Source organism: Corvus moneduloides, chromosome 2, assembly GCF_009650955.1.
Source record: "Corvus moneduloides isolate bCorMon1 chromosome 2, bCorMon1.pri, whole genome shotgun sequence".
Taxonomy (NCBI): domain Eukaryota; kingdom Metazoa; phylum Chordata; class Aves; order Passeriformes; family Corvidae; genus Corvus; species Corvus moneduloides.
This window is the reverse complement of record NC_045477.1, coordinates 104,128,671-104,152,894: the sequence shown is the minus strand read 5'-3', so window position 1 is coordinate 104,152,894 and position 24,224 is coordinate 104,128,671. Positions and strand designations below refer to the sequence as shown.

At 40.9% G+C, this 24,224-nt stretch overlaps 1 protein-coding gene across 5 annotated transcripts in view; it reads left to right on the top strand.

The window, feature by feature from the left end:
* ARHGAP6 (Rho GTPase activating protein 6) overlaps window positions 1-16,558 on the top strand; it is a 316,497-nt gene extending 299,939 nt beyond the window's left edge. For all 5 annotated transcript variants that reach the window (XM_032100634.1, XM_032100635.1, XM_032100636.1 and 2 more), the window contains exons 9-13: window positions 686-865; window positions 5,157-5,254; window positions 11,327-11,589; window positions 13,617-13,697; window positions 14,473-16,558. In XM_032100634.1, the coding sequence (XP_031956525.1) occupies window positions 686-865; window positions 5,157-5,254; window positions 11,327-11,589; window positions 13,617-13,697; window positions 14,473-15,179 (1,329 nt within the window). In that variant the 3' untranslated portion in view covers window positions 15,180-16,558. The remainder of the gene's footprint in view (window positions 1-685; window positions 866-5,156; window positions 5,255-11,326; window positions 11,590-13,616; window positions 13,698-14,472) is intronic.
* The last annotated feature ends 7,666 nt before the right edge of the window (window positions 16,559-24,224 follow it).

Genomic DNA, 24,224 nt, shown 5'->3' with positions numbered 1-24,224 from the left:
TTCCTGTCTAGTCTAGTATGTGTTCCTAGCCTTTTCCTTCCTCAAAATTCAGGTTACTGTTGCTTCCTTGAGCACAGGTTTATAAAAGCAGGAAAAAAGGTAAAAAACCCAACAAACTAAAAAAAGCCACCTAACAAGTAGACATTTGGCATGTTCTAGAAATACAGGAAAATACTAATAAAAACAATGAGCCTGCTCCTTAATTATTTAAACAGTTTAAATATGGAAAAGTGTCACTGTGTATGTTTCAGATCATGACTGCTACTTAAGAAAGCCAGGAGTTTTCAGTATTTGATCCTAGGACACAGTAATGTGCTGAGATGGTGAAGTAGGAGGAAGGTTTCTCTGCATTCAGGAGTATGCCACTGTTGAGCTTCCAGGGAATTAAGGGCCAAAACCACTTCCACCTTCTACTCCTCTAATCCACTTGAAAATATATTCAGAAAACCTACAGTGCTTGTTGCAGAGATGTTCAAAACAAGGTGTTTCTAAAAGTTGTTGATTTTTGATTGAGAAGTGCGAGGTTTTGGTTTTGATCAATCAAGCATCTACCAAATCAGGGGAGAGAGTGTGTGTGTTATTGTGTGGGTGTGTAGGGGTGCGAGTGTGTGTAGATGCGTCCATATACATATCTGTATACATTAGGCCCTGTGAGACCACACCTCATTTATATTCTCTTCTCTAGATTACTGGGAACAAAATGACATCGCTTAACCTGGCCACCATCTTTGGCCCTAACTTGTTGCACAAGCAGAAATCTACAGACAAAGAATTCTCAGTTCAGAGCTCAGCCCGAGCTGAAGAGAGTACTGCTATCATAGCTGTTGTGCAAAAGATGATTGAAAACTATGAAGCCCTTTTCATGGTGGGTGGATATTTTTCCATATTGTTTGTATGCATTTGTAAGATAAATGGGAAAATACCTGGTTGATATTAAAGTAGAAGGGGATGGAATAAACTATAGAAGCTGCATTAAATTAGGATCAATAATTATTGGTTAAAAAGAGTAGTCTTCCAGCAAGGAGGATGATTTGCAGTAAGTAAAAATATTAAAAAAGTGTACTTACATCTTGCTTGGAATGATTTCTATATAGGTAAGGGTATATTGTTTAGAAGATTGTCTGTGGAAATGATGGGGTTGGCTATTCAGTTGTATACTGAGCAATGCATGGACAAAACTGAAAATGCTCTTTCACATCTCAGTTTTGGAAGTCAGGAAGACAATTTTTCTGCAGGGTTTAAGAGATCCTTTTAAGGGGATTTAATTTAAGGAATTGCCTTCCTTAACCAATATTTATTTGTTGGTTGGATGGAAAGGAAAGGAAGGACAAAGCTTTCTCATTTGTTAGTTGGGTAAAAGGAATAAAACATAAATCTATGTAGTTCCTGAGTTCCCTTCAAGTCTTTCACTGAAGCAAGGAAGTTCTTCATAAGAAGGCTGATGGCCATGGACTAGGACATGCTGTTCACTTAAGATACAGCTTAGTTAGATCACATTCCTCATGCCTAGCAGTTATCCAAGAAGTTCAGTCTGTGGCTTTATGTTCTTTTTGTGTGCAAAATTGCAGGTCAGCTCAGTGTGATTTGTGTCTGGGAGAGCCCTGCTCTAGGGTAGCAGAGGCCAGTCAGATCTAGTGGTGGGCACTATTCTGTCTTTATTTTGGTAAAAATACACATTGTAACAAAACCAGTAGTCTTGAAAAAGTGGAAAAAGCTTTGGTCTTTGTGGGCTAAGCAGCACTGTAGGTTACACTGAGGAGGTAAGTTCCCAAAGCAGAAAGAGCACTCTGGAAACCTTCAGTGCTTCAGTAAAGCTGAGTGCTGGAGACCTTGCTGGAAGAAGATGGATGAGCCTGAACTGTGGGCTGACGGCCACATAGTACTGTAAATGGAAGATGTCTATCAGATTTCAACAGGGAGTTGAAAGAGAGAGCATGAGAAAGCAGTCATAAGCCCTGCCTCAGATGTCTTAGCCTCAGATAATCTTCTTCGTGGTTTTCTTGGCTTTTATTTTTACTCTTGTACCAGTGAGACACTTGCAATCATTTTCTTTTTTGGGTTTTTTTTTTTAAATGCTTTTCACAGTTTGGGAAAATGCTAGGTGCTATTTTTCATTCCAGGAAAAGAATAGGACAGAACTGCACTCTTGGGTGAAGGTCTGCTGGCCCAGAGTGTGGATGGCACTATCAAGTTTAAGATAATACTTGAATAAGAATACTTGCAGTACTTGAAGCGTTCTTATTGTTGTTTCTCTTTAAGAACTTCTCACAGCACAGACACATCTCAGAACATAATACTTAAGGCACGCATTCTGATTTTCAGTGTGGAGAGGATGGGCCTAAGGTTAGACTAACCTGCATCTGGGCTCTTTTAATTCTGATGGATGTATTCCTTCATCTCTTCAGTGCCTGCACTTTCATCTGAAGGTTAAACAAAGTGTGGGAAAAAAAAAACTCTCTTCTGTTTTCAGAGTAGCTTTTACTGTTTATACTTGACATTTATGCTACTAAAAAAAGATCATCTGGACTTAAGCATTCAGCTATAGCTATAACATAGTGTATTGATTCTCAGCTGCTTTTGTGTTGGTTTTTTTTTTTTCTTTCTGTAATTTTTATATATGGGAAGGTTATAAAACTGATTGGTTTCAGCACTGAAACTGGATCAACATTTTTGAACCAAACCTTAGGAAACCAGGATGTGGTAGGGTACCCAGACGACAATATTGGAATGATTCTTACATATTGGTGGGTCAGAGGGATTCTGTTTGTCAGAACAACCCAGGATATTGAGCACCATTTTTAGTAAGTAACTATTGTTAACATCAGTAACATGCAAAAGTGGATTCCTTATAGAAGATGGAATCTGACCATGCTTCATTGATGTCAGTGATGATAATCATTTTCATATCCAAATCTTGCCCATTTCAGCGAGTCTTAGGGATGCATTAAAATGTTTTATGGGGATGTATACAGGACTGGTTTTTGCCTGAATGCAAGGAGGCACAGCTCAACCACCCTTCATCTTGCTGGCTTTGTCTTGTCATGAAAGATGGAGAGCAGCAGCTTGGTCATGGTTTTCATCTCCTAGTGCCCAAATCCAATCCTGCTGCAAAGAAGTGCTACAGAGTATATGAAAATTCATATTTTTACTGTTAGAGGCTACTGTGGCCTTCCCACATGCTGTCTTTCTGTGCCAAATCAGTGGCAAGGGACAGCACAAAGGAGACACTTCAAGGGTCCTTCCATCCTTCTGTCTCAACAGCCATGACTCTCATATGGCACCCAACCCCAAGATCTCAGAATATCTGGTACTCTACTGCAGTCCTGACAGCCCTGGAGCCCTCTGATATGTCCTTCTTTGTCCTCTAGAGCTGTTATTTCAGCAGTGCCTTGGCTTCCCTTCTGTCCCAAATTTCAAGTTCTCATCCATCAACTCAGGCGTGATTACCAGTGAAACAATTAGTTCAGTAATCGTTACAGTGACATCTTCCTGAGATACCAATATTGTAGTTCTCTGTAAGTTTACAATTACATGCATATCATTTCTACACTTGCCAAGTTACTGAACTAAACTGAAGAAAATTGCTGCACAGGAGGAAGCCCCAAACCCAGTAGATAGCTAGCAAGGAGACCATCAGTACAAATCTCCTTTCAGACTCATTCAGGTAAAAGTCCTATTACTCAATAGAACTGTTAAGTTTGGGTTTCACAGAAGCTTTCTGTTGAACTGAACTTGTGGTGGAACTTTTTCAGACTTGTTTTGATAGAATGAAAGACTGATTTATCTTTTTTTTAAATAGGGCAAGATGTGTTTGTGTTTTTCTGACAAAGTTCTCTCAGTAGTTTCTTACAAGTTACTTGATATAAAACTGAGTAGTAAGTTACAGACAAAAATGTGTGGATTCTGTTTTACCATCAAACTTTATCTGGAGTTTCTTCTAGTGTATAGAAGGGCTGTCTGAATGGACAAGTTACAGCACACCAGGTTTCCAAAAATACAGTCCTATAAAAAATTTTGTTTAAAGACTAGTATATCAGTGACCATCAGTAAGATATTTTTCCAGTTCAGAGACTGAATACAATTTTTGAAAAATGAGTAGGTGGTTACACAAGTTTTTCATAGAGATTTTGGGTCAGTTTGAATTAAATGATGCGTATCTTCATTTATTTTCTAATTACTTCCTTATTTTAAGAAATATGCCTTTTATGTAACTTGACTCCCTAAATACCTCCCAAAATGAGATATTCCTCTGGGGAATGTGTTAGTAATTCTATTCCTATTTCCCAGGAAATGTCAGGGGGAACAAATGGTCCATGAAGTGGGACTTGAAGGTCAAGAGATTCAGGCTCTGACATTGCATCCAGTAACATATATTTCCCAGCTGAGGACCCCTTGCTGAGACTGTCTTGCATCAAGTTCTGTCTGTCATGAGTGAAGCTGGGCTGTTCAAGTTTCTTGGATGTTTTCATCTGTTTCAGTGTTTTGAAGTTTGAGTTGAAAGTTTGAGTTGAATGTTCGACTGTAACGCAGACAAAGCAGACAAACTCACTTGAGGATTGATAAGACTCATGTAAAGTGCAGTTGGAAGCACAAAGTTTACTCGTGCAGGTTTTGGGGTGCCGTTTCTGCTACCTGCCCAGGAGATGTTGCTGTATCCTGCAGCATCTGAAGCTATCAAGGGTTTTGAAGGTTCATCCCCCTACAGAGTGCAAAGAGAAAGTTAGCAAATAAGAAGGCCAAGCTCCAAAGAAGGTGACACAAATTCTGACTGAGCCTGTTGGTCAGTGGCTGGAGAGCCAGAGAGGGAGATTTGTAAATGTCCTCAGATCTTTGAACGGGGGATGTAAAGTGAGGACCTTAAACTGGAGCTTTTGAGATTGTGGTACATAAGTAATCCCACTGTTATTTCCAGATATAGTAACCAACTGGATACCAACTGGTTATTCAACAGTAATCAGCATCTAACATTGTACAAAGTGATCTTTAGTCCTACTTCATCTGTTGTTACATGAAATTTCTCTTTTAAGTGAAAGCCTCTGAATATTTTATATACTCTCTGAAAATGCACTTGGTCATTTAGATTAAACATTGTACCTAAATTAATGTATGTGAAAGGATATTAACCTCCAACTAAGTATTTTTTTATGTCGTCATAGGTTTCCCCTGATTTGCAGAATGAAGTGCTTATTAGCTTATTAGAGACTGACCCAGATGTTGTAGACTATTTGCTGAGGAGGAAAGCTTCCCAGTCATCGTGAGTAATCTGTTTTTTCATCATCCCTTTTTCTGCTGGGAATTTCTATCTCCCACTGGAAGTGTTCAAAAGGTTCTAGTTTTCCCCAGCTCTTCTGCACTGTCTACAGTGGAGTAGAAATATCCTCCCTATTACACAGACTCTGCCAAAGAAATTATGACTCTTGTACAGCATTTTCTAAAGACAAAACTTGTTTCCCTGATTCAGAGGAAAGATTGTGTTCTGCTGCAGAGAACAGAATGACATGTACATAAAAATATTCAGTGCACTATTATCTGACAGGATGTATTTTAGTGATCTGCTGGTTCATGTCTTGGGTTTATCGTAGTCTTCAGTAACAGGAGGCATGTATTCCACTATCCTTGAAACACACCCTACAGTGCCTTAACACCGTCACAGTGAGCCGCTTGACCACTCTGTCATTCTTCTCCTATCCTGTACACATAGGACATGGTGAACAAGCCAACTGCCACAACAGCAGCTCTGTGGAGACTTCGGATATTATTTAATTGTATGCTTTGTGAAAGATCTGAGGAGAAAAAAAATCACACTGGTCACTATAGCAGTTAAAATACATAACATATTCTGACCTTGTGTATGGTGTATATATGCCTGCACCCTCGTGCCTTAATGCTGTGAGTTTGTACATTCAGATTAACAGGATTCCTGGCTTTCTCATGGGACCACACAGTCATCGTCTTCATTCTAGTGAATCCCAATATGTCAGACCCAAAAATTACAAAATTTAACAGACTTGCTTTAAATAATTTTTAAGGGGGTTTCTAGACTCTAAACTCTCTGGGATATATTGGACTTTGTCTTCCTGTGTTTGTGAAAAGTGCCTAGTGCATTCAGAATATAATTAAAATTGAATTTGTACAGTCAGTTAGCTATGATTTTTTTTCTCTCCCTCTTTAACATTGTATAATTGGAGGTAATGTAATAGTGTGCCTGGCTTTAAAGGAAGAGCTATAGAAGAAATAGTGTAACAAACACCTTGAGGAAAACGCTTTCTTTAATGATAAAATTTGGAAACAAAAATGTATGCAGAATATATTGTGTTGTAAAGGATTTTATTAGTTTGCTAATTTAACCACGTGAACAGATAACACATAGTAGCAAATTATCACAGATCATCTGATTTGGGGTAATTTTCTCTGTGTGAAATAATTTTAGCTAGTTTGTCTGACTGACAAGTAACCATGTGTATATTTAGATCACAGTAAGTGCCGGATAGTTAGAGGTACATGAGCTGTCTTTTAGACTTGTTTCCCATTTGCCAGAAGCCAAGACTACAGTTAGGACAGACGCTACAAATCACATGACATAAGGTAGTGTGTAGACACTTCTTCCTTTCAGTCCTGAGTTTGGAATGATCATATTATTTCTAACTCAAGCTAACAAAAACCTTCATGCTGGATTTCACTGTCTATATAATAAAAAGACATCAAATTGTATCTCACCTGTGAGTACACATACCAATTCTGCATAAGTTAGTCACAAATCATTGTGGATGTAACAGGTTATTGTTAGATCCTGTCTCCTTTATTGACTTCTCCTTGAACTTCCTTACTTTTAGCCAGCGTGCACACCTACGGGAGAAAATGCATCTTTTGTGGAAAGCTGGTCACAACTGACAAAAGGCATTTTGTAAGGAAAGGTTCTGAAGCCAAATAGGAGCATATAGCTACACTAGTACTAATTTATTGTGTTGTCAGTAATGGGCAGATGAAATATCACTGAGATAGGAAAAACTTACTGTCATTTTTTTTCTACTCTGCTGTCATGTAAGTGATTTAATGTTAATGAGATATGTTTTCACTGTGGTTGCAACTTCTTGGTTAAGATATTCCAGGCAATTAGAGGGAATGTTGCTTAGTGTTACTGCTAGGATTGTGATGCTCTTAAGAGATTAATGTATTTCAGAACATAATCTAAATTTTGAGGCTACAAATTTGTTGCTTATTTTTCCTGTAAGAAATGTGATACAGCGGACAACAAGGAGATGTTTGTCTTGATTTCATAAAAATGAGCCTCCAAAATACATCCTTATTGCTCTTGGAAATTGCCTGGTCACATACTCAAGATACAAATGTGGATCTGTGGAACAAAAAACTTTACATATTCTTGAGACAATCTTCACCAGAAGAGCTAGCTGACTGCATAGAGTATAGAATCAACTTCAAGACTTTAATGTCACATTAATTGCTTTGAAGGTCCTGTTCTGCAATTGCCCTCACATTTCTGCTCTTGCTGTCACTATAAATGCTTTCTTGGCTCTGATCTAACAGAGAAAACACAATCTCTTTTCCTCCCCAGAGGAATCATCTTTCCTCATCTTTCAATTCTCTTAAGAGCTAAGCATTGTGAACAGTGTGTCAGGGAATTTATGGAAGTTGTTCATGGTAAAGCACTAATTACAAATGGCAGCAATTGTGAAGTGTGCTTTCATGGGTGACTTCCCAACTTTTGTATGTTGGCTTGATGACAATGGAATTTGGGTTTACAGCTGTAAGATGAAGCATCTTTAAACTAACAAAAAATAAAATCTATTTCTTATGATTATTTATTGCTTATCATGGTTAGTAGTCCTTTTAGAGTAAATAAGTTTCAAAGTTACAGAATTTTTAGGTGTTTTTGGATTATGATAATGAGTTTTAATCCATCTGACCTGTGGCACAAAGATGAAGCCATACAGTAAGTCATACAATATGTGTAAATGCAGTTTTTAAAGCTCCTCGAAACATTGAATCCTCTACCCTGTTACAGTAGCAACCACATCATAATCCCAGTAATCTGGTTTGTTGTTAGCACCTGTGTTACTCAGATCTGTGTGGAAATTACTACTGTGTGCTGCCAAACCATCACATTCCGTATGATTTGCCTCTTGAAGGTGTAATTGTTTTCCCACTCAGAAGCTTTAAGTTATAACAGAAGAGGGTTTCTGCCAGCAACAGAAAGGGATTTCCTGTTTTCATAACCTTGATGCTAGTAGAAAAGTAGGAATATCCTCAGTAGAAGCAATTATTAACACATTTCCAGTTCACCCATGCAAGTGGACCCTGGTGAACAACACCAATTTATAGAAAGATGCCTGTTGTTTTGGAATCTGAAATTGTATTTTTAAGTTCAAGTGGCATAGGTTCCTTCTGCTGCTTTCAGATCTTTCCATTTGTACTTAGCCATTTCTAAAATCTTTTCCTTAACATAGTTCATAACTCCTGGAAAATACGTTACTTGCCTTCCCATTCCTCACGCTTAATTACACGTAATCATCGATTATTCTTCGTGAGGACCATAATCTGCCCTTCCTCATATACTGCATAAAGAGGAGTGAGTATCTTGCACAGTATTTATGTTTGCTTCCAATTTAGTTTTTCCCCAGTCAGTGGATAGAGAATCTCACTGTCCAAGGAAAGCAGAATTTTGAATTGTAGTAAATATTGGTTTGCTAATGAACTCAAACAGTAAAGCAAACAGATGCAAAACTTTCGTTTTAAGGAGTTTGTGAGAATTCGTTCTTTGTTTGCAGAGAAGCAAACCAAAGTCTTCTTGCAAATTGTGTTTTATTTTGGTCGTGAAGAGCATAGTAAAGCTGCGAATGTATGAGTTCAATTTCTGGCTTTTAAGTATTCAATCCATTTTGGTGGTTTCTTGTAATAAGATCGACAGGGTCCACAGCAATTCCTTTGATTTTTAAATCTATTTTACCAAAACAAATTTGAAAGTGATATTATAGATATAAAAAATAGTATGGACTTACCAACAGAAACTGTAAATCAGTTTAGAAACTTGAATGTTTGAATCTCTCCAAAGACTTGAAAGTTTCCATTCAGGTAAATTTTTAGCAGGAGCTCTGTCATGAGAAGAGGTAGACTATAACAGATCATTCAAGGTAAGACATGAAATCAGTGTTTCACAAAGCTCAAGCTTATGTTCCCACATTCTTTCATCTCCATTTCCATTTCCTTTATTCCTTGTGTTACCTTGCCATGGCTAAGTGCTGTCTTTGCCATGTGCAGCACAGTTAGGTTTTGATGCTGCAAAGATTTACCTGCAATAAACCTTACTGGTGTTACCATTAGTGATAAGTTTGTCTGTATGCTGGCAGGTGAGGCTTAGACGACATTCAGTGTAGAAAGCTGGGAACAAAGACGTGGTCTTAGGACACCTGCAGATACCAGCATTTCTCCCCTTTTCTACGAGGTCTTTCTAGTTCTTCTGAAAATCCCAAGACATTGCTCAAATCTCATATCACTGCACAAGGGGTTTTAGGACTTAGGAGGACAGACAGAAAGAAGCAAGTGGCAAAAAAAGAGAAAAAAGGTTTGTGATAGAATTATACATATTTAAAAGACTATAATTCTTCAGTGTGTGTCTGTTTATAGATTAATTTACGTTGGACTCATCTTCAGATAAGAAGTTTAAATGAGAAGTTACATAATTGAGGCTTTTTTTTTAATGACTCCCCAGCATTACCATGCTGCACTGGGAGGCCTGGGACATAGCAACTTTGCCAAATGGCAGCTCTGTTTTTTGAGTTTGTCTCAGTTAAAGTCCAGCGATGGTTTTGTCACTGAGAGTTACTGAGAAGTAACATTATTTAATTAATTCCCAACACTGTATGGTTGCTTTCATACTGAAAAAAAAATAGGAATATTGAATAACATAAAAATCATGCTGTCAGCTGTATATATTTTATTTTTTGGGATGTGATACATAAATCAGCTGGGGAAAAAACAACAACTTGAAGTGATGTTAAATTTTGTCATTATTTCTGTACTAATATTTACTGTGCTGTGGCTAGCTGTGTATTATCTTTATTTTCTTTCTTCAGTTTTATTTGATTTGTCTGGAAACAGCGTTACTGTTCCATAGCGAGAAATGAGTTTCGGCTGCTCACTAAGTTCAAGCTGTCTTTGGATTTGACTCTGAAGAGGGCTGACCATTTTCAGACGTTTACAGGAATGAGCCTCTGTTGTTTCACAGTCAATTAGAACAGATATTAATGAGAAGTCACTGAAAGAACTGTTTGACTCAAGTGACGCAAAAGATAAGCTCTACGAAACAAAGGTGCAGAGAAGTGAAAAATGAGTACTAGAAATACAAGTTAGGGAGGAACAACAGGAGAAGAAAGTTTTTTGTTTACCGAGTAGTTCTGCATATTCTTTGTGATATTCAGTGACTCACAGCCTGCACTGTAAACTGTGACAGTTCAAGAAATCTCAGTCAATGTTCCCAGCACATTTCAAAAATGAGTTGTCTCTCTGAGCCTTGTCTGTCCTTTGGTGGGAGTTGCGTTTGCCTTTTCTTGGCAAAATTAAAGGCAGTTCATGTTGGTGGGGGTGTGAAGGTGAAAGGGTAAAAGAAGTTGTAAAAGGTATCAGCAGAACCAGTTGTTTGTTGCCCCAGTCATAAGTACAGTAAATACATGTGTTTGTCCCCTGTAAGAATATTTACCTTCTTATGTCTCTAGAAGAGGATCATTCTCATAATGTGAAAGGCGAGCCGAGTGCTTCATTTCTCTATGTAAAACTTCAGAGTACAGAAATTTATTTTAGCATACTGCTTAGCATCAAACTAATCTTCCCTATCATGCCTTCAGCTTTATTTTTGCCACAAGCTAAATTGTCAAGGTAACATAAGGAATTGATTCACTGCTTAGTTTCTGTGGTTTACTGTATGGTTCTGTGGGTTTTTTCTTGTTTTCTTTCTTGACAGCAACATCTTTTGATTTTGAGTGGCCTCTGCTGGCCACTTCATGGCAAAAGTTTTGCTTATGTAAAATCCACCTCAGTAACTGTTCCTGAAGTGTTTTCATTTCAGCAGCTGTGACCATTCTTCCATATTTGATTTTATGTGTATGATCATAGAATCACAGGAACGGTTGGGTTGGAAGAGACCTTAAAAGTAATCTAGTTCCAAACCCCCCTGCCATGGGCACGAACACCTATCACTAGACCAGGTTGTTCAGAGCCCCATCCAACCTGGCCTTGATGTCAAACTGCACCTGTAACTGTGCCCATGTAGCATTTTTTTATTAACAGTAGTTTGTTTATCAAAATTTCTCAGGAGCCCTGAGATGCTGCGGTCAGAAGGTTCTTACTCCACAGGAGAAAGACATTCTTCCACAGACTCCAACAAAGCTTCCAGTGGTGATGTCTCCCCTTACGACAACAACTCCCCAGTGCTGTCTGAGCGCTCGCTGGTGGCAATGCAAGAAGAAGTTGCCCGCAGCCCAGATAAGCTGTACAAGGTACCTGAGCAGCACACACTGGTTGGACACTTGCAAACTAAGCCAAAGGAGAATTCTTCTGCATCACAGGCTGGAAAAGGTATAGTGCATCCTGCTTGTGCTCCTCCTCCTCAGTGACTGATGGAGATTCCTGAAATAATTGAAAACTGCCGGATTTGTATTATCAGCTACTAGGATTTGAGGAGCAATAGTGTAAATAACCTTATAAAAAAATGACAGACCAATATCCTTTTTTTTGTGTTGAGCCCAAAGGATCTGTGCTCAGCCCTCCTCATTAGCTCTACCAGCTGTCAGGGATGCTCTTGCTATGGCACTTCTCAAAACTTGGAGATATTATTTAGGAAAACAGAACTATGTATGTCCAGTTTTTCAGCCTCTCTGTGACAGCATGGCAAAGTCTAGTCCTGATTCATGGGTCTGTAATACCTGCAGGTTTATGGTCCAGGCTTTGGAAAAAGCTGGGATTTTCAGATTTCAGGCCACAAACTTTATCCAGTTGTAAAGAACGATGTCAACACCCTCTCACTGGAAAACATAGCTGAGCTGCACAGCTTTACATCTGCAACCAGTTACACACTGAGCAATACTAGTGCAGAGATCCTTAATTCACCTAGCTACCTGGGGAGTGCATACCTGAGTGATTTCTTTGGTAAAGAACTATGGTTTAAATGAATAGCTCACCAGCACTTCAAGATGCTTTTCCTGTTAAAAATATATATATAAAAAAATTGTCATCCATGAAATTCATACTTAGTGAGCCAAACTTTAAGAACTTTCAATGCCTTGGGATGCACATAACTGGTGGTATTTTTAAAACCATTTAATTTCAGATGTACTGCCTAGGCACTTAATTCCCTTTGGAATTAATGGGATCTAGACTAATATCTGAATTATATGCTTAGTAAATGCCAATTGGAATTTATCTTCTGTGTTCAATATCTAAATCTCTGAAAACATTTAAGAATTTGGTCAGATTTATGTTAACTTATGAACAGGAAATTACATGAAGTTTTATCCTATTAACCATCTTTTGGACTTTAATATGCATCACAAAGATACTGGACCATGAAAAATTAGGAAATTCCTCTGCTGACTAGGGGAATCAGAAAAAGGCATGAAACTGTTTATAATCCAGCATTTCATTTAATCTTTGTTCTGTGGCTGCACTTCTGGGTAAAACCAGCAGCATCCTTGGGTTGATAGAGCATGCTTTACAGTGACTCCTGGGGCTGGGGCTGCCTGAGGGAGCTTTGACAGAAACTACGTTTTGTGGACCAAATCCTCCTGGTTTTGTGCAAATTCTCTGACTTCAGTAAGGCAGAGGACTTAAGGACTCAGCAAACTCAGGCACCCTGCCCATAACAGAGCTCTCTGAATCCATTGCGGGATCTGATCTTGAAACTTGTAGCTGTGAACAAATACATAGAATCATAGAATGTCAAGGGGTTGGAATGGACCCTAAAGATCATCAGTCCCAACCCCCCTGCCATTGGCAGGGACACCTCCCATTAGATCAGATTGCTCAAGGCCTTATCCAACCTGGCCTTGAACACTGCCAGGGCTGGGGCATCTACAGCCTCCTTGAGCAACCTGTTCCAGTGCCTCACCACCCTTACAGTAAAAAATTTCTTCATAATATCTAATCTGAATTTCCCCTCTTTTAATTTTCACCCATTATTCATTGTACTATGACTACAGTTCCTGATAAAGAGTCCCTTGTTGACTTCCCTATCAGCCTCCTTCAGATTCTGGAAGGCTGTTGTGAGGTCTCCACACAACTTTCTCTTCTCCAGGCTGAACAGCCCCAATCTTCTCAGCCTGTATTTGTAGACAAGGTGCTCTGGTCCTCTTACCAGGTTCATAGCTCTCCTCTGGGTTTTGTCCAGCATTTCCATGTCCTTAGGTTGGGGTCACCAGAACTGTACATAGTACACCAGGTGGGGCTCACATGTGAGATGCTCATGTTAGGTGCACGCTGAAGGTGCTAGTGGATGTTAATGACTCTGGTACTTTACATAAGGTTTTACCTTTCTATTTGTGTATTTCTAAATAATATCTTTAAGAGGATCAATTCGTCATCTTTTCCCTGCTCTTACTGCTATTTAGATGTTTCTGAAGATCATTTTGATATCTGGGGCACTTGGCATTCAACGCTGAAAAGTGGCTGCAAAGATCCAGCAATCACAGGTCAGTAATTTCTCAATTTTAAAGCCCAAATCTAGCAAAGACAGAAGCAATTTCTTGTTTTTAAGAAATCACAGTGAAATCGGTAGGAGAATTCACATTGTCCAGAGTTGGACTTTTAAAAGATGACTCTTAAGTAGAATACAGAGGAGCACACCGTATTCAGTGGAATACAGAGAGCAGCAACATTTCAAACTACAAATGTAATTTAAAAAGTAATTTTAAATTTGCTTCAAGGAAAGTTTTAAATTCTTCTAAAATTCATAGAATCATAGAACCATAGAGTGATAAGGGTTGGAAGAGACCTTAAAGATCATCTAGTCCTAACCCCCCTCCCTTGGGCAGGGACACATCCCGCTAAACTGGGTTGCTCAAGGCCTTATTCAACCTGACCTTGAACACTACCAGGGTCAAGGCATCCCCAGCCTCCATGAGCAACCTGTTCCAGTGTTTAACCACCTTCACAGTAAAAATTTCTTCCCCATATCTAACCTAAATTTCCCCTTTCGATTTGCACCCATTACTCATTGTCCTATCACTATGGTTCCTGATGAAGAGTCTCTCTCTGGCTTCCCTGTCAGCTCCCTTCAGATACTGAAAGGTGCTATGAGGTCTCCATGCAATCTCCTCTTCTCCAGGCTGAACAGCCCCAACTTTCTCAGCCTGTCTCAGCCCCCATCCCTCTTCTACAGTGGGATACAAAGGAAAAGCAGTAGCTTGTTAAATGCCACATGACTGGTTCTGCAGACTCATGTTGTGTTCCTGACTCTACCCCTAGGTTCTTACGGGAACATTTATGAAAGCAGCTTGCTGCGCCCCGGACAGTGCTCTCTTTCCCAGGGGAACCTCGCCATGTATTCCCCTCGGTGGCAGGGCAGCTCCTCGGAACTGGACAGTGGCAGGCAGATCATGCGGAGGAGCCAGACAACAGCTGCCATTCCCGAGTGTCAGCTCCAGCCCGTGGCGTCTCGGGTGTGCAGTAACCCGCACATGGAAGTTGGCAGCAGGAGTTCAGACCTGTCCCACTCCAGGTTGGAGCAGCACTTGACTTTAAGCAGTGTGGAGGACCTCAGTGAGCACGACTCAAATGCGGGTTGTTTGCAAAGTACAGCCAAGCCCTCCTACAGGAAAGAGCGGCCACCACCCCCTTACCCAGGCCCAGCAAAAACAAGCTCTGCGTTGCCACAGCGGTCGAGTGTTTCTTCAACGTTGCACTCTTTGAGGAGACTTCAACACCCAGAAAAAAGTTTGGGGCTGAGAGCAGCTGGAGGGCCACCAGCCAGAGCCCCTGACCAGGCCACCTCCAGGCAGGAGCAGCCGGCCCTGCACACGCAAGCAGGTCACAACTATTCCACGGCACCTCATAGCCAGAACAGTAAAAGTGTTTCAGAGGCGGACTGGAGTGAGTGGCAAAGGGAGAGGTGGCAGATTTGGGAGCTGTTGTCAGCCGATAACCCTGATGCCCTCCCAGAAACCCTTGTATGATCTGACTCTGTGGAGCTGCCACTCATACCCATGCCTCCGTCTCATAGGAAAATGGTGACATTGGAAAACAGGGAGGGCTTGTTTGTTTTATATCAACTGAATTGCATATACTTTTTTAAAAATTTGTTCACTTTAATTTCTTAACAGCACTGTCAAGCAGTTAATTTACAAATACGGTATGTTCCTGTTTTTCAGCAAACTTTTGAGAAAAAAGGTGAAAACTTCAGTGTAATAACTCTGTATGCATATGCTGTGTATAAGATAAAACTGTTGCTTTGATGTTGCTAAAAAATGTATTTATATATCTGCAGTTTTGATGATTGTATATTCTGTAATGAGTATTGTATGATAATCATGTTATGTTTTCATATACAGATGTCAATCAATCATGACTGCTTTTTTAAAAAATCACTGCACTTACATTACCGTGATACGCATTGGAATTCTATAGAAAGTGCACAAGCTGGTTTCTGTGCTTATATATATAAAAAAAAGCTGTTAAAGGGGAAAGTTGTACTTCTTTTCACTGCCTGTTGAAAAACACTAAAGAGTGGAACATGAAAAGCCATATATTTTATAAGGGTAGTAGTGAGCTTAGAGGGGAAAATACAAAATATTTTTTTCTTACACATATGTTTGCAAAAACTTTAAAATTTGATACCAGATTGTAAAAGTATTTTTTTAGATTCAGGTAGGAAGCAGCTCAGAGAATCAACTAAGAACAACATTGTGCCTAAACCAACCAAGTATGTAGTGCAAAGTCTGCCCTCCCATTCTAAAGGAAAACCAATGTTATATATGCAGGATATAATATATATATTTATAAATGTATGATTTTATGTATTGCTTTAAAACAATAAACTGGAATCCAAATTTTAGAAAACCAAACCTAATAAATTGGGATGCGTAACACTGAGAAAGAATATGGCTTTTCCTTTGAAATAACAAAGCTCCAGCATTAAGAAAGATAAGAGAAAGGAAAAAACTGCAGACGGACACATGAAAGGGAGTCAAGCAGAGCTTCAGAAAAGAACATGACATTTAGAAAAGCTCACAACTTCGTTTCTATAAATATTGTGCCAAAGTCTGGGTCAGTCACACTTCCTCAGTAGCTGTATGTTGTGTTGTGTTCAATGTTGCTGTTTTATACATTTTTTTCAATTGCAGAGCCGTTTGTGGGCAGCGGGTGGCAATGTACTGCAGCGTTCCAGAGAAATTCCTTCGTAGCGCTCTATAAGGGAAAGTGTATCATATCAGAAGAATTTTATAAAACATATTAGTCTTAATTTTAATGAAGTTGAAGACTTATTCAGTGATGTTGTCTTTAAGTTCTATCTTGTGCCATAATGATGGAATAAAAAGATAAGTAAAACAACGAGCATATTTTTTGCTCCTTTTTTTTTTGAAGTAAGGTTTACGGGATATTGATGTGTTTTTATTACATTCTTGAGTGTCTCTGTCAAAAACATCTAAAAGGCATAGGAGCTTAAGGATCACCTTCAAATGCAAGTTAAATATACAAGATTCAAGGTTTTACTTTAGTTTGAGGCTTAAAATCCATCATATATATAAGGAGTCCTTCCCCTCATATCTCCATTTCTCATCGTATCTCCATTTTCCAAGTAAAGTTATTAGATAAAAGCACCAAGCCAAGTAGAAAGGGGCAGGATTTGGCCTTTGACTGTTTAGCTCTTTTTATGCACAATAAATATCATTCTCTTCTGGTAGTTGCAAGGCTTTTCTAAATACTATCATGATATGAGACTCGATAGGAAAAGGTTAGTGTGTGTCCCTTGTTGCAGTAGCTCTGTGTCTATTTATTCCCAAAAAACTGGCAGTCCACCCCAAATTAAAATGATTGTGGAATGTAAGGAAAGACAAAAATGAGCTCTTATAAACAATCTTCCCTGTCTGATCTTGTCTCAGTATTATGCTAGGCTTGATAGAGGTTTGCTACAGGGGATTAGCTCCCAAGTAGTCCTCAAAACCAGTCATAGTGTAAATCTTGCTGCAGAAGATACTATATTCACTAGATGTCCATCTCCTGTATTTTAAACCCCTTTCTAAATATAGGAGCACCTGCACCTTTTTAGTGAAAGATGTCTGAGGATTACTCAGCCTCATGAAGAGATTGCCTTTTGCCACTCCCTCTCCCTGTATGTATTTATATATATCTGTGTGTGACCATCTCCATAGAGTTTATGCAACAAAAGATGAAAACAAAAGACAAGACAAAAGACAAAAGACAAGACCACTGCTGGAGGACAGCCTTGCGTGCACACATTTCAATAGATTGTTGTGTGGAAGAAAAGAGATACATAATAAATTCCAATAAATTAATACTTGGCAAGATTACATTATTTCTGTCATTTTCATTTTAACAGGGCAAAGCAGAATTATCCCGAGCAGGTTAAGAATGTAATTTTCAGTTGTACGTCTTTCCAGGCTGAAATCGGTGACATAATTTTTTTGTCTTTTTTTTTTTTTTTTAACATTTCACAAGAAAGGTAGCCCTGAAAGCTTGTTTCTAGTTTTATGTTGGGTGATAGATCTGTGTGGGATATCCCATTTTAGATCTCTGCAATGGTTTTCTTCTTATGATACACATGCTCTTGTATAGCCATAAAACTCATTTTACAGGGAAAGTCCCTAGTGTGAGCGTATCAAAGCTTTTTCTCTGTTTCCCTTGGGAGGAGGATTCCTATCTCAGCAATGGGGTCACGGGCCTGTGTTTTAATGAAGAGTGTGATAGAGAAGGCCTCCTCTGGAGGCCTTGAGGCCTCTGGGCAAACTCAATTTCCCTCCTATCACTTCTTATCGCACCACACTGGTTCATACCTAGGATTGTAAATAAGCCACTTTCCCCTCCTGGGCTGAATTACCTCTCTCAGGAGGTGTCTCCCAGTTGGGAGGAAGGGTGTGCTGCACTCACAGGTGAGCCCAGGAGAGATGGGATGTGGGTGCTCCAAGGACAGGCTGCCTGTGAGTTGCCCATGGGGCAGGTATTGCACTTCTGCTGCAGAAACAAAAAAATGCAAGGATTCAGTACATCTCTAGGTACAAGCCAGATGTGGTGAGGAACGTGTCAGCCAAGGGAAAAAGAAAACACAGACTTTAAAATACTACTTCAAAGATTACTGTTGCTGCCATGTTTTGAAACAAGATGTGGTTGCAATGTTGAGTTGTGCATTCTAAGACCATGCTCCTCTTCTGAAGGGTCTGTTGCACCTTGTCCCTCTTCCTCAGCTTCCTCTCCCATCCCTTAGACCAGCTCATGCAGTGGGTGGGAGGAATTCTAGGGCTTTTTGATTTGGCTGAAACTTGTCCTGAGCAAGGAACACACAAAATTCAGGTGGCTTAGTGGCTCTCACAAGTGGTGGGCACAGGGGAGGAGGAGGGATAGGGTCAGAGATGGGGAGAGGAGGAGGGTGGGACTGGCTCCTCCTCTGTCAGGTGCTCCAGTGAGCCCTGTGAGGTGCTTGAGCAACCTCAGGGCCTGCTGCTTCAACCTGCAGGCACAAGCCCAGCCAAGCACTGGAGAGTGGCTCTGAGCTACAAACCTGAGCCAGTCCAGCTGCTGCCTTGGGTACATGAAATCTCAAGCACTCTGCTGTCTACATTGTGAGCCCAGGCTGCCACCGTGGCATAGATTAATGCCACTCAGAACTTCTCTGCTGTTGAAATTATGGGTCAGTGGACTGGAATTTGTGTCTGTATGGGAAGGGGAGGGAGGTGTTTTCTGGTTTTTTACTGGTTTTTTTGTTTCACAGGCATCGGTTGAAGTCAGAAATCTCAATTCCAGCCTTTCTGGAGCATCAATTTGCCTTGCATTGCTGTCTGGCAGATGATCAGGGACTTCTTTCTCCTCTGGGAAACACAGGATGTCTGAGCTTCACCTTGCTCCTTCTCTGTCTCTCTCTTTCCCTCCCTTCTTTTTGCATTAATTAAAAAAAAAGAAAATAGCGGCTCCATTGTGCAATACTTAACTTCACAGAGCTGCAAAGCAGTGGAAATGGTTCTCAGTTGAATTAAAGAGTATTTTGACATCAGTAAGTCCTTTTACATCATCACTGGGAACTGCAAAGCACTGCTGTGCTACAGTTGCTATAGGGGAAAGTATCTGCAGCCAGACAGTGCTGCAGAGACCACAGAGCTATTCCAGGCATGCATAAAATGCACTGTCTCTGAGAATAGCATTAATTTGATTTTTTTTCTGAAGTGCAAAGCACCCCAAAAGGTGGTATCTCCATCTGGAAAAGTTACTCACAGGCTCCCTTTTTATTCAGTGGAAAGAGATGGGTATTTCTGTGCCACCTTGATACAGCCTACATGTGTCTTTGAAGGACAGTCCCTTTTGAGGGCTGGTCACTGGAAGGGCCTATTTTTTCTTTCCCCTACTGTATAAAGGGAGCCTAAATAAGTTGCCCAAATATGGTAGCCCTCCAAGTTTGGTGGAATGAATCCCACTCTGAGGGTCTAGTAAAACAGAAAATGGATGGTGAATGATCGACACAGGTTTCTAGCTCCTAGGAAAAGCGAAGCTTTTCCAGGGGCCTCAACATTGTTGTGTGGTTCCCTGGGTTCCTAGGTGAACCTGGGACTAGTGGGGCTGGCAGAGTCAGTGGTGCTCCTGGGGGCCTGGGGAGATAGCACAGTCAGCTCTGTGAGAAATCCAGGCTTTTTGCAGAGTGAGGGAGAGACACTGTCTGGAATTTCACTTTTTTTGTTGTTGTTTGACTGGTTGGTTTAAGTTGGATTTCTTTATTCACTAAAAGCTCTGTTTCCAGGTGATGTGAGAGTGTTCATGAACAGGACTGTGATTTAATTAATTTTTTCAGTGACTTAAAAAATGAATATAGGATTTATGAAAGCAATCTAATTTGGGCATTTTATATATATGGCAGGGAGGGGGCTCGTATTGATTCCCAAGTGGCACTGGCAAATGGAAACAGGCAGATAAAATCTTCCTTTTGAAAGATAGGTGTTAATCCTCTTTCTTCTTCTGAGAAAGTAAATGTCTTTGCCGCTGGAGTGAGAAGGAAAGAGGATCGACTTCTCTCTTAAATTGCAGTTGGGAGGGGTGAAAGTGTGTGCAGGTGAGAGCAGTATCTCCAGCTGGGTGGTTGTCACAGTCTCTGTCTGAGGACTTCAGCCCCAGTCTCTGGACACTCTTCTAATGATTATTCAGACTTTTAAATAAAAGAGAATAACTTTTAAGTGTCTCTTTTGAACAAAGGGGACATGAATAGACATTTCAATCACCATTTCCTTTTGCTGGTTTCTCTCTGTTCCATTTCCCTTTGTCTACTTCCAACCATAGCTATGGGCATTAATTAAAAAAAAAAAAATTAAAACAAGCCTGGGGGAAAAAAAATCATCTGCCTCTGGTGTGCAAAAAAAAAAAAATCCAATATGGGAAAAAGATCACAAAATATCTTGCCCCATCCTACCAAACAACGAGCAGCCCCTTTCTCTTTCTTGTGCAGGTGCTGGGGGCACTGGACGCTGCTCTCCAGGAGGGATTGAGTCTGGGCAGCAGATGAGTGTTCAGCCATGGGGCCTTGTGCCCTCACAAGAATGAGGAGAGAAGGGGGAGCGCAGATGTGCCCAGGGCCACGCAGGCACTGGGCAAGGTACTGACCCCAGCCCAGCTCTCTATGCTCAGCAGACGAGGTGCTCTTTGCAGTCAGGGTCATCCCCAGCTCTGGCCAGATGGAACTCTGCCAAGCTGAACCACCTCTGCCCAGACCAGCCAGGTTATGGACACAGAAACCCCAGCTTCCAACTGGGAATCATTGATAGATGGCTCCCTGCTCCAGTGCTTTGCCTCCCTGGTTAGGAAGGAAGATTTAATAGCATCATCTTAATAGAAATCCAAATTTTTTCTGCTTTGAGAAAGGAGCACTGACCAACCAAGGCATCCTTTAGAGTATAGAAACTCTTAAATCATTATGAGAAAAGACCACCTGAACCATGATTACTATCTTCAACTTCACAGAGGTGAATTAGAGACACCATTCAAAAATAAAGGAAAGAGAGAATGAAAAAAGAAAGAGAGAGAGTGAAAGAAAGAGAGAGAAAGAAGGAGAGAGAGAAAGGAGAGAAAGAGAGAAGGAGAGAGAGAAAGAGAAGGAGAGAAGGAAAGGAAAAGAAGAAAAGAGAAAAGAAAAAAAAGAAAAGAAAAGAGAAAAGAGAAAAGAGAAAAGAAGGAAAGAAAAAGAAAGGAAGAAAGAAGGAAAGAAAGAAAGAGGATCAGACTGAAAAGCACTTTATCATGCAGAAAATAACAAATTCACATGATAACCTGCCAAGCAGGGTTACTGAAGTAAAAACACACCATTCACTCGAGGACAAGAATCATATGATCACTTTGGGGAGATGGAGTATTGAATATGGAAGCAGCATCTGGCTTTTCTCCCAAAAAAAAGGTTTAAAAGGGTGAAATGCTGAACAAACTCTTCCTTTCACCCACAGGCTATTTCTGTAGCTCCCAGCAGCAGCTAAAGGTTGCCAGCTGCACTTTTGCCCAGGGTGGTATTGACAATTGTGTAGTTGTGGCCTTATGCCTGATGCAGGGAGAGCTGGAGCCCTGAAAGACCTCAGAGTTGCAAGAAGGCTCTTCGGAAATATTCCTTAAAAACCCACAAAAAGCCCTGGTTCCAGTATTATGAGCCACTTCTCAGTCTGTGAAAAAAGGAGTAAAATTGAAAGAAAAAAGAGAGCTCTGGAGTAGCAGCTTCATCCCACTGGGGCTGTTATTTTGGAGGAACCTATTGCTAACTCTGACAGTGGCAAGCCAGTGGTAGGACCTGGGGAGCTGGGAGGCTCCCCTGTCAAAGGAACAAAAAAGCTAATTAAAAATATAAAGAAAGAAGGAGACAGAGAATGTTTGCAATGCAAAGTGAATGCTGTTTTCCCATGTCTGCCACTGACAGACAAGTGTAGTGGTTTGGTCCAAAATACTCACTACTGTTTACCTTCTGTGAGATAAGAATTAGGAGAAAAGCAAAGCAGGCACCAAACTTGAAAGAATGTAAAGAAGTTTATTAATAGACCTAAAATACGGAAAAAGAAAAGAAGAAAAAAAATAAACCATACCACACCTTCAGAACACTTCTCCTCCCCCCACCTTTCCTCCCTTCTCCCACTGACAATGTAAAAAGACAACCCTTGAGATGTTCAGTCTGTTTACCACTTCCATAATAACCTTGTTCAGTTCATTTAGGAAGAGGAGTCTCTCTTGCTCATGCTATGGAGACATTATCACAACAAGACAGCCGCCTGGGTTGGTTCTCTGCTTGCATCATGTGAGAGTCCCCTCCCACAACTTGCAGCTTTTCCCACAACTGCTTTCGAGGGTCCAATCTTGAGCTACTGGGGTACAATTTTAAGGTTGAGCCGTTCAGAAACAAAAGTTCTTTTCACCCATCTCTGGGAGCATTTCATCTCTAAGAATAGAGGCCCTCCCCTTCCCTGGGAGAAAAAGGGTCCTCATCATCTTTATCTCTAGAACTATCTCTGGGAGCATCTCTAGGATCTGAGGTCTTTTCCTTTTCCATTTGGAGCAAAAGACCTCATTGCTTCCATCTCTCCCTGTTCAAACTTCTCGTCAATTTACAGCTGCATCAGCATCTGCCTATCTCAGCACAGGTGCTTTTGCTCACAAGTACAAGTTGAATGCTCCACCCCCATGCCTCCATGAAATTACAACGGGTACTCTGATACATCATAGCTTTACAACAGAATTTCAGCTTTAAGCATCTCCTCTTTCTCCTCCCTCAGATTTTCAGCTCTTCACAGCACTAAAAGGGTTAATCTCACCCGGGCCTTACGGCTGGAATTTCGCTTATCGCTGTTGGTCACATGATCTTTGCCGGAAAGCGGGGCAGCTTCAGCTGAATCTTGGCCACACTGGAGAGGGGGAGCCGGGCTGCTCTGGCTGCCCTCAGCAGAGCTGGGGGGATGGTTTGGGTTCCGCAGTTGGAACAGGGCCCATTGGCTCCAGGATGGCCGTGGCCCGGCCCAGCCTGGTCCAAGCAGGGCCTGGCCCAGGCCTGCCAGCCCCCGTACGGGCCCTGCAGCTACATGTCCCAGCGCCGGAAACGAGACAGAGCTCTGCCCGGCGTTTGTCTATTATTAAGTGTGGATCACAGAGGCGGTCAAAATTTTAAGTTGCTTAAAAAATTGTCCATATTCAAACTGGCCAGCTGATAGGTTCTGTCAGGTCACAGAGGAAGCTGTAAGCACCCCTTTGCAAGAACATCACTTCTGGGACTATGCTTGCTAACCCATGACAACAAGTTTCCGAATCTTTAAGTTTTCCCATCCTTGAAGAGTCAAGATTTGTCATTGGATACATTCGGAATTGGTGTGATGGAGTAGTATAAGGTCTCCAGAGAACCCAGTAGGTGTGATGAGGCCCTGCCATCTTGTGTGTCTTGTCCTCTGTGCCACTGTAACTAATTCTGTCTGATCCTGGTGCCAGTGAGATGATGAGTGTGAGAATATGTGTGAGTTTTGAGCTTTGCTGCAATGGCATTGCTACACAAATGCTGGGACAGTCATACTGCCTTTTGTTCTGCTTTTCTTCTGCTTTTCGGGCTCCTTTGTTCTGCCTTGTGCACTAGGCAAGACTGAAGAACGATCTTCAATATGTCCCTCCTGTCATCTGGTGATTTGAACAATACTCCTGGGATATACCAGGCATATATAAATTCAGAGTATCTATCATCTCTTTCTCCCATTCCACTGGCTAGTGAGAGGGACCAAGGGCAGTGCAGCAGCTGCATAGCACTCATCATTGGACCACACACAACTTTCAGGTCCTGCCTTCCTCCAGCCCCTCCCATTTTCTTTTATCCCTCCACCTGGGAAGGGGATGCTCAGCCTGGATCATGCAGTGCCAGGGCCCATGCTGCACACTGTGTCTGCCCAGGTAGTTCTGGAGCATGGAGTGTCCCTGGGGCTGCAGGGCTCTGCTGTTGGTAAAGGTTGTTGCAGTGGCTGGCCTAAGGACTACACCTGTCAGGGCTGGTGTTTGTGTCT